This window comes from Hordeum vulgare, chromosome 6H, assembly GCF_904849725.1.
Source record: "Hordeum vulgare subsp. vulgare chromosome 6H, MorexV3_pseudomolecules_assembly, whole genome shotgun sequence".
Lineage (NCBI taxonomy): Eukaryota > Viridiplantae > Streptophyta > Magnoliopsida > Poales > Poaceae > Hordeum > Hordeum vulgare.
In genome coordinates this window covers 11,632,867-11,645,382 of record NC_058523.1, presented here as the reverse complement: position 1 = coordinate 11,645,382, position 12,516 = coordinate 11,632,867, and the positions used below count along the sequence as shown (strand labels likewise).

The 12,516-nt window shown below is 40.9% G+C and overlaps 1 protein-coding gene across 1 annotated transcript; it reads right to left on the bottom strand.

The window, feature by feature from the left end:
• Positions 1-2,929: 2,929 nt before the first annotated feature.
• On the bottom strand, positions 2,930-9,314 carry LOC123404887. Its single transcript, XM_045098816.1, has 7 exons — positions 9,227-9,314; positions 6,345-6,520; positions 5,966-6,245; positions 5,618-5,852; positions 4,589-4,739; positions 4,280-4,465; positions 2,930-4,147 (listed from the first exon to the last, which is right to left on the bottom strand). Exons 2-7 carry the CDS (start codon positions 6,462-6,464, stop codon positions 2,930-2,932), a joined length of 2,190 nt encoding a protein of 729 aa, XP_044954751.1. The 5' UTR covers positions 6,465-6,520; positions 9,227-9,314.
• Between the last annotated feature and the right edge of the window lie 3,202 nt (positions 9,315-12,516).

Genomic DNA, 12,516 nt, shown 5'->3' with positions numbered 1-12,516 from the left:
TTCATTCCAGTAGTGTTCTTAATCTACCAGGCTGCGTATTACTTTTTTTCTTTTGTATAATCACTTTGTGTGCTTAGTGAGATAGTAGTGTTTCTAAAAACACAGAGACAGTAGTAGAGACGCCGAGGCGTGGACTACTTTTTCCATTTTGTTTCAACCATTTCTTTCAAGCATTTCATGTTCGTCACTCTCTGTACCAACACCTTTTTGTTTTTGTTTTTTTGTTTATTTGTTTTTTTCTTTTGCTTTTAAACTCTTTTTGGGCATAAAATCCATGCCTTTTATTTATTTTTCATAAAAATAATTTGGATTTATAACAACTTTTAAATGATGTCTCATCTAAGTTTGTCTTTGTTTGTTTTTTAGGGCCAAAATATTTTTGTTCTAGTTGCAAGTTTATTCTTGACTCGTAACTGAGCTCAATCATTTTTTATCCCAGTTGCAACTCTAACCTTAACCCACAACTGGGACAGGACTGTTATTTTGTCACAGTTGTAAGTCAACAATCGACTTTTAACTGCACCAATGTTTTTCTTTCGTAGTTGCAAGTTCATCTTCCACTCGCAACTCAGGTCCGGCCTTTTTTCCTCTGAGTTTCAAATGCACACTCGTAACTAGGGCCCAACATTTTTCTTTCCTAGTTGCAAGTCCACCTTTCACTCGCAACTCGGGCCCGACTTTGTTTTGTATGAGTTGCAAGTGTATCCTTGACTCGCAATAGGGGCCCAACATTTTTGTATCCTAGTTGCAAGTCCATCTCCACTCGCAATTCCTGCCCGATCCTTTTTTGTGTACGTTGCAAGTGAACCTTTGACTCACAACTAGGGTCCAACCATTTTTTCAGTTGAAAGTCCACCACCGAGTCTCAATCGAGGCCCTATCTTTTTCCCCACTCTACTCAAAATTGGGATCAACTTTTTTTTGTCTCAGTTGCAAGTCCATCATTGACTCGCAACTGAGCCATACCTTTTTTTAAGTCACAAGTTCAACCTTGACTCGTAACTTGGTTCCAACTTTTTTGTCTCAATTCCAAGCCCACCCTCAAAGGCCGGTTTCGATGTTTTTTTCTGGTTGAAAGTCCATCCTCGACTCGCAACCGGGGCACGAGTTTTCTTTGTCTCAATTGCAATCCCATCCATGACTCACAATTGGGAACCCACCTATTTTTTACCCAATTGCAAGTGCACCTCAACTCGCAACCAGGGTCCGTTCTTTTTTTTGCCTCAGTTGCAAGTTTGCTCTCAACTCATAACTAGGGCCTAACCTTTTTTTGTCCTGGTTACAAGTCTACCCTGGACTCTCACTGGGGCTGACTTTTTTTCCTAGTTGCAAGTACATCCTCGACGCATCACTGTGGCCAGATCTTTTTTTAGTCCCAACTACAGGTTCACTCTCCACTCACACGTCACTGGGGCTGATCTTTTTTTAGTACCAATTACAAGTTCACTCTCCACTCGCAAGTTCAGCCTAACAAATTTTTGAACAATTTGTCAATTTCATGAATATTTTCCCATATTCCCACACAATTTTTAATATCATGAACATTTCTTTATCCACATTTTGTTTTCAAACCTTTTGTATTTTGAAAATTCATAATTTTTCTTCGGAATTTCTCATTTTTTATACATGTGAACAGTCTTTAATTTATGAAAATTAAACTTATATATTTTTAGTTTGACGCACATTTTTATGTTTTACGAAAGAAAATTTAATTCATGTTTTCTTTTATTACATGAACATTTTTCTTAATTATGAATATTTTGTAATTTATAAACATTATTTTAGCTATGACATGAGTCGGGTCTGGCTCGCTCAAAAGTTCCGGTGTTCGAATAAAAGGATGTCTCAAATGAATTCACTAACTATGGTATGAGTCGGGTCTGGATATGGTATATGGTTACTCCGGTCTAACAAGGAGTCGGCCCCAGGCTTTGTGTTACTTTTTTCCTTTTACATACTTCGTATATTCATGGGAAACTTAATCAATTGGCGATAGAGGATTTTATAAGCCTGGGTTACTGCCTCATCTGGCTGGAGTGAGTAAGTCGAAACAAACAAACAGGTCCAAGTCAAATAAGAGAGAAACAAACAAACAAACAAACAAATAAACAAGCAAACAAAAAAGGACCACAAACAGTGTTGATGTCATACCTAGGTATTATCTCACCTCTAGATGAGATATAGTCAGACCCAAAAAACTATCCATCAAACTTTTAGCATAGTCCCGGATCAAGAAATCAACAACCATTAGGCAGCTAACACTCATATAAATCAAGTGTCAGACCCATATATAGGGATGATTCGAGGTTAAGGGCCTTAAATGGATAGCGAATAAATCAGAAAAAATTAGAGTGAGAGAGAAAAACAAGCACTATGAATATGCAACTTCGGACAGCAAACTTGGTGTTTTAAGTAAAACTTCCACTTCACTAAAAAGCAAACGTCTCTTGTAGTTGATGCTGGTAGTGGCATGGTCACAAAAGTCTCCAATATGGCATGGTCACAAAAGTCTTCAATAAATGATGCCAATCTATAAGATACGGCCATTAGAAATGTAAGCATCATACATGTGGTTACAAAAGAAAAGAAACATGATAATAAGCTTTTCCAACCTTTGATAAGAAGTGATTCGCTATTGCATCGGCTATGTGTTCCTGAGATAAAGAGAAACACCTATAACACAGCTAGCTCGTAAAAGGGAAAACTAGTATTTCTCTCAGAAAAATAGTGTACATAGTGATTAATCTTTGAGACACGATAATAATGGGAAGTTGTTATGTCTGCTCTAAACTCAGTCCATCACAGGAGCCAGTTGTTTACTACAAAAGAAAAAAGAAAAGATGATCAACTAGATGAATTTGAGATAGAAACGTATCTATCAGGTTGCGCATATATTATTAAATGAGGAGAGTCAGTAAGTACCTATGTATCAGGTTCTCCTGATACTAGCGGTGGGATTGTTGGGATGATTGTCTACGGCTCGCTTCATTGCTTGCTCAGTCCCTGCCACGTGCACTTCACGAGCACCCCTGAAGTTAATTTCAACTTCCATACTTTGAAGTCGAAGGAGGTTCCCCAAGGCAGCAAAGTCATTCAAAGCAAAGCCGGCATGCTTCAAAGCCCGGACGTCTACTTTGAAGTGAAGAGATTCCAAGGATGGCATAGCTCCAGGTAGGAACCTAAATGGTGAGGACGTGTCAAATGACCTCAACTTGGGGAATAGACTGTCACCCTTAATGCTAAGGAAGACATCTGATGGCATCTGCAGGCCGAGACTAACGAGCTTTAATAAATGCCCAAGCATATCCACATCCTGCTGATCGACCACCTTCAAATCAACAGACAAGTGCGAGAGATTCGGAACAGATGAGACACTGATCCACTTTGGCAGTCGAGGAAAACTAATAGTTAGGCGCAACTCACGGAGTTGTCTAGGAGGTTCATATATGTTCCAGTTGGCCTCCTCACCCCGCCAACTAATCATCAGTCGTAGGACCTCAATGTTATCTAGATTGTGGAGGGACTCTAGCAATGCCTCATTCGAGATCTTGTCAAGCTCTTGTATCCAAATGTCTAGCTCCCTCAGTTTCTTCAGCTTGCCCAGCTCTATAACAAAGTTTACCGAGGTGCCAACATAGTCCAGCCTTAGCTCTTCTAGGGATGTCAGGTTCCCTATTCCTGGTACTCCCGTGGTCTCATCGGCTCGCAGGCACTTGAGGTTTCTTAGTCGACTAACGAATGATGACAGTTCTCTTACACTGGTTCCTCGCAAGTCCAGTGTCTCCAAATGACTGAAGGGCTCATGAATAGGTGCGTTATATTGTCTGAGGTACATCAACTGAAGGGCTCGCTGTGCTTCAAACACTGAAATCATACGAATATGACCATCGTCGGTATTTAACGACCTTCCTGTTAGAAGGTCATCTAGCAAGCGAGCCAATAACGACTTTAGGTCGACTTGCTCGTTACCATCCACAGTGGGAAAGTTGTCTTCAGATGACGATGAATTGATCGTATCAGACACAAAATCATGGAGACGGCCACCTTTTATGATGCAACGCGAGGATTCCTCTAAGGGTGGTATGATCAGACTAGCATCAATCTCAACCCGTCTATCCAGAGTTGTGTGCTCTTCTTCCCCCGTGTTCTTGAAAGAGGGAAGACACGACAAAAAAATTGAGGTCATGTTGTTGCAGGTGAAGATTAAACTTTGTCGTCAATTCATGGATGCATTAGAATAGTCAGATAGCATTGTGAAATGAGAGTACTTATATAATACCTGGCCTGTATCTGAACTTTCGTCAACATCAATCTTATTCAGTTCATTGACAATCTCTGTAATATTAGGCCTTTTCTCTCGCTCTAACTCCACACACCTTAATGCTATTTCGGCGCATGTCCTAACTTGCTCTAATGTATGCGATGGAACTGCTGCATCCAGCCGTTTTCCCCAGTTTTCCTGTACCTGCAAAGTTGGAACACGATGCCAAAAGGTGGCATGCACTCATATAGGTAAGACACAACATAATATTCCATAATACCATTTTAAAAAGGATCTAGCTCTTCAACATAGAACATTTTGACTTACGTTCTCAATGAATTTTACTGAAGTCATATATCGATAATTCTGGTTGCCCTCTTGCCCAGCTATTACATGTATAATTATGACGCCCAAGCTGAATATGTCAAACTTGGATGAGATTTTCTTCATAAAGAGGTATTCTGGTGGCATGTATCCACTGCATGAACGATGTTAAACACAATTATTTATATGAGAGATTAATTATACCGCAAATCTAGTACTATAAGCTAGTGTCTTTATTTAGAAACACCGGGTATAATATGGATGCACATAGGCACACAATTCACTCTACATGCACACATTCACACAATGCATCTAAGAAGGGAGTCAGAGAGGTTTAAGGCTGAAGAAGTCATTACATGCCACCTCAACATATAATTATGCATGGCAGAATGCCCTCCTCAAGATGGAACCATACATGAGAAAGGTCCTTCATTTCTGTTCTTCTACTTATATGATTATATCAAATAAATATTTTAATAATTAAAATGATAATAAATCATACTTGCATTTTCAGTTTCAGTTCTCATATTATTAATCAAAAATATTCATGTTTAAAAATACCAAATTTCATTGAAACTTATTGTTACTAATCCACAGTAATGAGTGGGGTATCATCTTGTTAACCATATTCTATGGTCGGTTAACTCGTCAGCAAAGCTTTAAATCATGCGTGATTTGGCCGCCATCGGCCCACTATCACGGTCGGAATACCTTAGCACTATTTGTTCCTTAACTAAATCGTAGGATATAGCACCGGTATCATTGACAATATACGCTTGGCGCGACAGATCCATCGCACACAATTTTAACCTTTGCTGATAAGTTTCTTTTGTCTTTATACTAAAAAATTGAGACTTCATTATATATCTTCTTGTTCAAAAATATAATTATAAAATGATTATATGGAACAATCTGATAAAATATATCCGGTGAATTTGTTTGCACAAGTATTAGATATACAAAGTCTATTTCATTCGGGTCTACATTTGGGCTGGCCATATTTCTGGTGAAGCAAGTTACGTGTGAACTTACAGTGTTCCTGCAATATTTTGCGTGACAAATGTTTGCATCGAACCAGCTGCAGGGAGTCTTGATATACCAAAATCGCCGATTTTTGGTATCTTATTCCTGTTGAGCAATATATTTTCGGGTTTTAAGTCCAGATGGTAAATTGGATTTCCACATCCTGTATGAAGGTACTTTAACCCTTCACAAATTCCTTTAATTATGGTGTAACGTTCATGCCATTTAAGTCCACATGATACATCTGTAAAAGTAGACAAAAAGTTTATTGGTAATAAATACGAGAGGGGTCATGGTGTTTACATGCATGCATTGAAAACAATGTAGCCTAATGAGGTAGAGGACAGTCATATGTACCTGAAAGATTATCCTTGAGGCTTCCACACGGCATGTATTCCAAGCAGAGAATTCTTTCTTCCTTTGCAGCCAATACAAGTTTTCCGTTGCACTCAGTAACTTCATTGTGTGTTTCATAACAGTACCCAACTAACTGTATAATGTTTTGATGTTGAACCCCAATCAGATTCATAAGCTCATTATGAAATTGTGCTTCGCCATTACCCAGCTTCTCCCCAGATGAATCATAACGGTTGTAAAGTTTCTTCACAGCAATCACTTCCCCATTATGAAGTACTCCCTGTTAATACAAATATTTTGTTAATATGGCACATGGGCTCTAACAATGATGTCGAGTGATCTTATAAAAGGTGTTAAATGTAAGTGGTAATTATCATACCTTATAAACTACTCCAGTTGCACCATGTCCAATTATACGTTCCTCGGAAAAATTATTTGTAATAGCTTTTAAGAATCTCAGCGAAAAGACCCGCGGACGTCGTATCGCCATGCTCTCCATAGTACTCTTTATCTATATCCTTATATGTATGACTAGCTTCGATGTACCGTCTGTATCTGGTGAACACGAAAAACTTCTCAGATAAGGTAAAATCATACGCATCTGCATAAAACTTCAACATTGAAAACTAAACATGTCGCTATAGCTCGAAGCCTTTAATGTGCGGCTTCAAAGTCTTTTCGTCTCCATCTGATACAATTTGCTTTGCAGTTACGATTTACTTCATTGTCGAATCTTTTATTATATAAGACAAAGTAGTACACTTCATATCCTATCACTTTTTACAAGCAAAGTAAGCATGGAGAATATTCCTGGTTTTGAAAGCAGATTTTGCTCTGCTTCGTGCTGCTATGTTACCTTATGCTTGATTATAATGACGAGCTTGATGGGTATCAAACACCAGAGGAAGTTGTATGCAGTGACCGACATAGGTGTATTTTTTCAGACAAAAAGTTTCTGAAGAAGACGAACCCGGATGGGGGAGTTGAACATGGCAACAGGTGACGGCCAAATGGGGCCGACATCACATATAAGAAGACTGGTGTCAACCCGATAAAATGGTATTATGAACAAATTCCATAATTTTTCAGGAGGATTTATTTCCCTATGAATTTTTCTATAATCTGTTTTGTTTGCAAGATTAGAAATCATAGGAACTATTCCTACGCCCTACTTTAGATGCAATTCCAATGGAATATTTTCCATTGAGTCTTACCTTCATGCGTTTCTTTGACAACTATGCCATGCACCTAGCTAATTTTATAAGGAAGTTCTTGCGATTTGTCCATGCTGCAACCTATCGTCATCTGTTACATGTTCCTACATTTTTTTATTCCTATAGGATCAGTATGTCATGGCATGCATCTCAATCCTGCGTATTTCCCAATCCTGCATTTTTGTAAACCTACAAACAAAAGGGGCCCAAAGGTACATGACGGGTTAATAAGAAAAAGGCACTGCTGATCCTCTATTCCTATATAGCCAACAAGTCCTTAGAGTCCATAGAGTCTTAGTACAAACAAAAGGGGCCCAAAGGTGGAATTTTATATGAAAATTTCCCTCCAAAATAGACAACAAGTCCATAAAGTCCGATTCAACGCCAAGAAGGATGCCTCTCAACCTTCCACATGGAGGTAAGCAATGCTAGATGAAGTAAAAACCACATGAGATGTGATCAATAATGCATTGGAAGATCAAGCTTACCCATTTACCTTATAGCCACGAAATCGAAACCGTCTGTAAACAAATTAGCAACATGGCTATGTTTAACCAAGTTACATGGACTTCTGCTATCTCAGAACATGTCCTGAGTGATGAACCACTATTAGGAGGAAAAATTATCCCTTTTAGATGGCCAGTTCTATTTTTGATTTGAGGATTGGACTTGGACTTTCTAACATAAGCCTTTAGGTCATCCAAGATGATAGCAAGAAGTGTGTTTAATACTTGTGGCAATTAAGTAGCGATCAACCAATTAGCTTATTTAAGTTGTCGACACTACTACTTCGAAGTCTGGGTTCCCCCTAACCCTGGGCAATATTAAACAATAGCCAGTGACGAAGCTTGAAAAAAAGTTTAATGGGGTCAATGTCTATGATAATAGGGTTATCCTTTATAAATGAGTAATGATTAGTGATAAATTAGTGAAGGAGTTGCTAACTTTACTGGGGTCAATTGACCCCATTGCCTGCAAGGGAGCTCCGTCCCTGACAATAGCTCGCCTTGGAGCTATCGACAGTGCCTCTTCGAAGTTTGGTTACTCAGGCTATTGACCAATATGGAACAATAAAACTTCGAAGCATGGAGTTTTATCTATAATCGAGGGTAATTACCCATTATCTCTGTTCGCAGGCATATTGAGAAAATTATTTATTTTCTCTAGATTAGACCACATATTTCTTCTCGACCGGTCCATATATACTTTTTGTCTTATCCAAGCTGGTGGAATACAGAAGTGCCGCCTTCTGGACTTCAGTTTGTTTTGGACTTTAGAGTACCAAGATTTTTTTTGATTGATTTTGAGGCCATTGCCCTTCTATAATTGCTAGGGGGGGGGGGGGGCTTATGACCATTGGTCTCCCTATGATATTTGTTTTGCACTCCTTAGTTACTTCTTCTAGAAGAGCCTGTAGGCCGGGGGTTTCAACCTCCTTTTCTAAAAAAAAGGGCCTGTAGAGAGTCTTGGATGTAGTTAATGTACCTTTTTTCAACAACAAAAAGGTACTGGAAAGATGAAGGATTTTCTTGCGCCTATTGAAAGATAAAGCTGGGCAGCATGTCGTACCACATCCAAACGTATGTGTTAGAGAATTCGTCGGTAAAGCAGAGGTCATGGCATGTATCTAAGATGCAAACGACCAATAACAGTAGACATGAAAGAGGTAACACTAAGACGATACCGATCAAGAAGTCCTCAAATTATATCATAAGACAACCTGCTGCCGACCCAACTTAGTAGTGGGTAGAGAGTTTTGATGCACCATCCTGTTATCACAAAAGCTTAATTTGATGTTCTTCCGACCACAAAAATCCTACAATCAACACGTCGGACGCTCAAATAGAAAAATTAAGGAGTGCCCGATTTTGATTCCTAACATTCCTAGACTGACAAACAATCAAAATAAAGTCAAAAGTTCAATTCAGAAGGAAGGAGCACAACTTTCACAAGAACGGCCCAAGAAAAAGGAATGGAAGCAGCTGGCTGCCGGCTTCTCATATAGCGGCACTGGACACAAATTGAGGGAGGGGGGGTAGATGTTTACCGCAAGAGTTGCTGAAGTCCAGATCAAGCGGAGAGGAAGCTGTGGTGAGAACACACATGGATTGGATCTGGCAGGAGAGCTAGATAGAGGACTTGGCTTGCTGGTTGACGAGAATAATGTACTGTACTATCATGTTCGGCAGCACCCCAGCAGGTTCCCATCAAGCTCGCATCAGCAGTTAGTTTAATACTAGTGGCAATTAACCACAAAACTGGACTAATCTACCAGCTGGACACATCCTTTTCAACCTCAGATGGTTGACGATTTAGGCTGGCCATAATGGGAGTAACTTATGTAGTATCCTATACACTAGCAAACATGCTGATGTGGCAGATAATTAAAGAAGAGATAGGACGTTAGAGTAACATAGGTAGATACCGTAACATGTTAAATGCTATGCTACTATGTGTTATGCATGTTAATAAATAAGGTTATCTATGATACTAGTTTATAATACTATGCACTGTGAAGGTATTATCATACAATAGTATCATATGCATGATACTATTATATGATACTCCCCACTATGACCAGCCTTAATTCATTGAAGTTTTTGTATATCTTCATTCGATGCACAAGCACAACCTACCCCACTAGCTCTAACTGTAGACCTATTGCCCATGCTGATTTGTTTAATGGTGAGCTTCAATTTCTAAGCTTATTTCCGCCCTCGACGCACACACACAGGCGGTCACCCTCGACGAGCCCTTTGGACAGATCAGCAATTTTGACCAGAGCACTAGTGGAAAACGGGTCTTTGGCCTGGACCCTTTAGTCCCGGTCTCCCTCTGGGCCGGGACTAAAGGCCCGGCCACGTCGCCCCAAATCGCAATGCCGCCCACGAGGCTTTGGTCCCGGCCCGTAAGGAGCCTTTAGTCCCGGTTTGTGTCTCAAACCGGGACTAAAGGGCTACACGGTGTGCAGCCCGCATGTGCGTCACCTTTAGTCCCGGTTTGTGTCTCAAACCGGGACTAAAGTCCTCTGCCTATATATAGCACAGCCCCCCTCTCCCCTCTTCCTTGCATTTTTCTTGGATGGAAGAGTGTGGGTGTGTGCTAGCTCTCCATTTTTTTTGATGCACTAGAGGTGTTTGTTGAAATGTGTGTTAGAGCGATGCCGCTTCAGTTCACCGAACACAACTACGATATGAGATGCCCGATCCACGCTTAAACCTCTTCCTCATTATTTCTACTTATTCTAAAAGGTTAGCAACTATATTTCCTTGTTTAGACCGTGCGGTACTAATTTTTAGGATCGTGATTGTATTTGATATACTGTCGTATAACGCAGATCAGCTATCCATGGATGTACGGTGATCGACGCACAGCCGCTTACAGAGAAGGCGTGCATTATTTTCGAGATGCAGCCGATGGGAACAAGCATGGTGGTGGCTATATGTTTTGTCCATGTGTTGAATGTCGGAATGAGAAGGATTACACTTCCTCAAGAGTCATTCAGAGCCACCACCTGCTTCGGTCCGGTTTTATGTCGGGCTATAATGTTTGGACCAAGCACGGAGAAAGAGGGGTTATGATGGAAGACGACGATGAAGAAGAAGAGAACGATGATGACAACTACCGATCTATGTTCCCTGAGTATGCTGATACCGCAATGGAAGACAATGAAGAAGAATATCAGGATGAAGAACGGGAACCAGATGAGCCCGCTGATGATCTTGGCCGGGTCATTTCTGATGCACGGCGAGGTTGCGACACAGAAAAGGAGAGGTTGCAGTTCGAGCAGATGTTAGAGGACCACAACAAATTGTTGTACCCAACTTGTGAAGATGGCCAGAAGAAGCTGGGTGGAAGGCAGAGACCGGTGTGACTGACTCGTCATTTGAAAAGTTGCTGGTGCTGATGAAGAAGATGCTTCCAAGAAAGAACGAATTGCCCGCCAGCACGTACGAAGAAAAGAAGCTTGTGTATCCTCTACGATTAGACGTGCAGAAGATACATGCATGCCCTAATGACTGCATCCTCTACCGCGGTGAGAAGTACGAGAATATGGATAAATGCCTGGTATGCACTGCATTGCGGTATAAGATCAGAGAAGATGACCCTGGTGATATTGAGGGCGAGCCACCCAGGAAGAGGGTTTCTGCCAAGGTGATGTGGTATGCTCCTATAATACCACAGTTGAAACGTCTGTTCAGAAATAAAGATCATGCGAAGTTGTTGCGATGGCACATGGAAGATCGTATGGAAGACGATAAGTTGAGGCACACCGCTGATGGTCGGCAGTGGAGAAAAATCGAGAGAGAGTTCCCGAGATTTGCAGCTAACGCAAGGAACTTCTGGTTAGGTCTGAGTACAGATGGCATGAATCCTTTTGGGGAGCAGAGTTGCAGACACAACACCTGGCCCGTTACTCTATGTATCTACAACCTTCCTCCTTGGTTGTGCATGAAGCGGAAGTTCATTATGATGCCAGTGCTTATCCAAGGTCCAAAGCAACCCGGCAACGATATTGATGTGTATCTAAGGCCATTAGTTGATGAACTTTTACAGCTATGGGTCGAACCAGGTGTACGTGTGTGGGACGAGCACATACAAGAGGAATTTGACCTTCGAGCGTTGCTTTTCGTAACCACCAATGATTGGCCTACTCTTAGTAACATTTCAGGACAGTCAAACAAGGGATACAATGCATGCACGCACTGTTTGGATCAGACAGAAAGTATATATCTGGACAAATGTAGTAAGAATGTGTACCCGTACAATCGTCGTTTTCTTCCGCGCAAGCATCCCTTAAAGAAAAAAGGCAAGCATTTCAATGGCAAGGCAGAACCCCGGGGGAAGCCTGTCATCCGTACTGGTGCTGAAGTATTTGATATGGTCAAAGATTTAAAAGTAATCTTTGGAAAGGGTCCTGGCAGCCAACCTGTTCCTAACGGCCCTGATAAGCGCGTACCCATGTGGAAGAAGAAATCTATATTTTGGGAGCTACCCTACTGGGAAGTCCATGAGGTCCGCTTGGCAATCGACGTGATGCACCTGACGAAGAATCTCTGCGTGAATATTCTAGGCTTCCTGGGCTTGTATAGGAAGTCAAAAGATACACCGGAAGCACGGGAGGACCAGGAACGTCATAAAGGAAGAGATGGCATGCATCCAGGGCAGTTTCAAGGGCGTGCCAGGTACGCTCTTACTAAGGAAGAGAAGGAAATATTCTTTGAAGTCCTTTTCAGTATCAAGGTCCCGACTGGCTTCTCGTCGAATATAAAGGGAATCGTAAATATGAAAGACAAAAAATTCCAAAACCTAAAGTCTCATGACTGCCACGTGCTT

Bases quoted from the DNA above. Each gene is read 5' to 3' on its own strand.
- LOC123404887 (XM_045098816.1), bottom strand. From the start codon at position 6,464: ATGGAGAGCATGGCGATACGACGTCCGCGGGTCTTTTCGCTGAGATTC. The intron at 5,853-5,965 runs GTACATATGACT...CTACTTTTACAG, and splicing joins CCTCAAGGATAATCTTTCAG to ATGTATCATGTGGACTTAAA. The intron at 4,148-4,279 runs GTATTATATAAG...CCCTCTTTCAAG, and splicing joins AAAGTTCAGATACAGGCCAG to AACACGGGGGAAGAAGAGCA.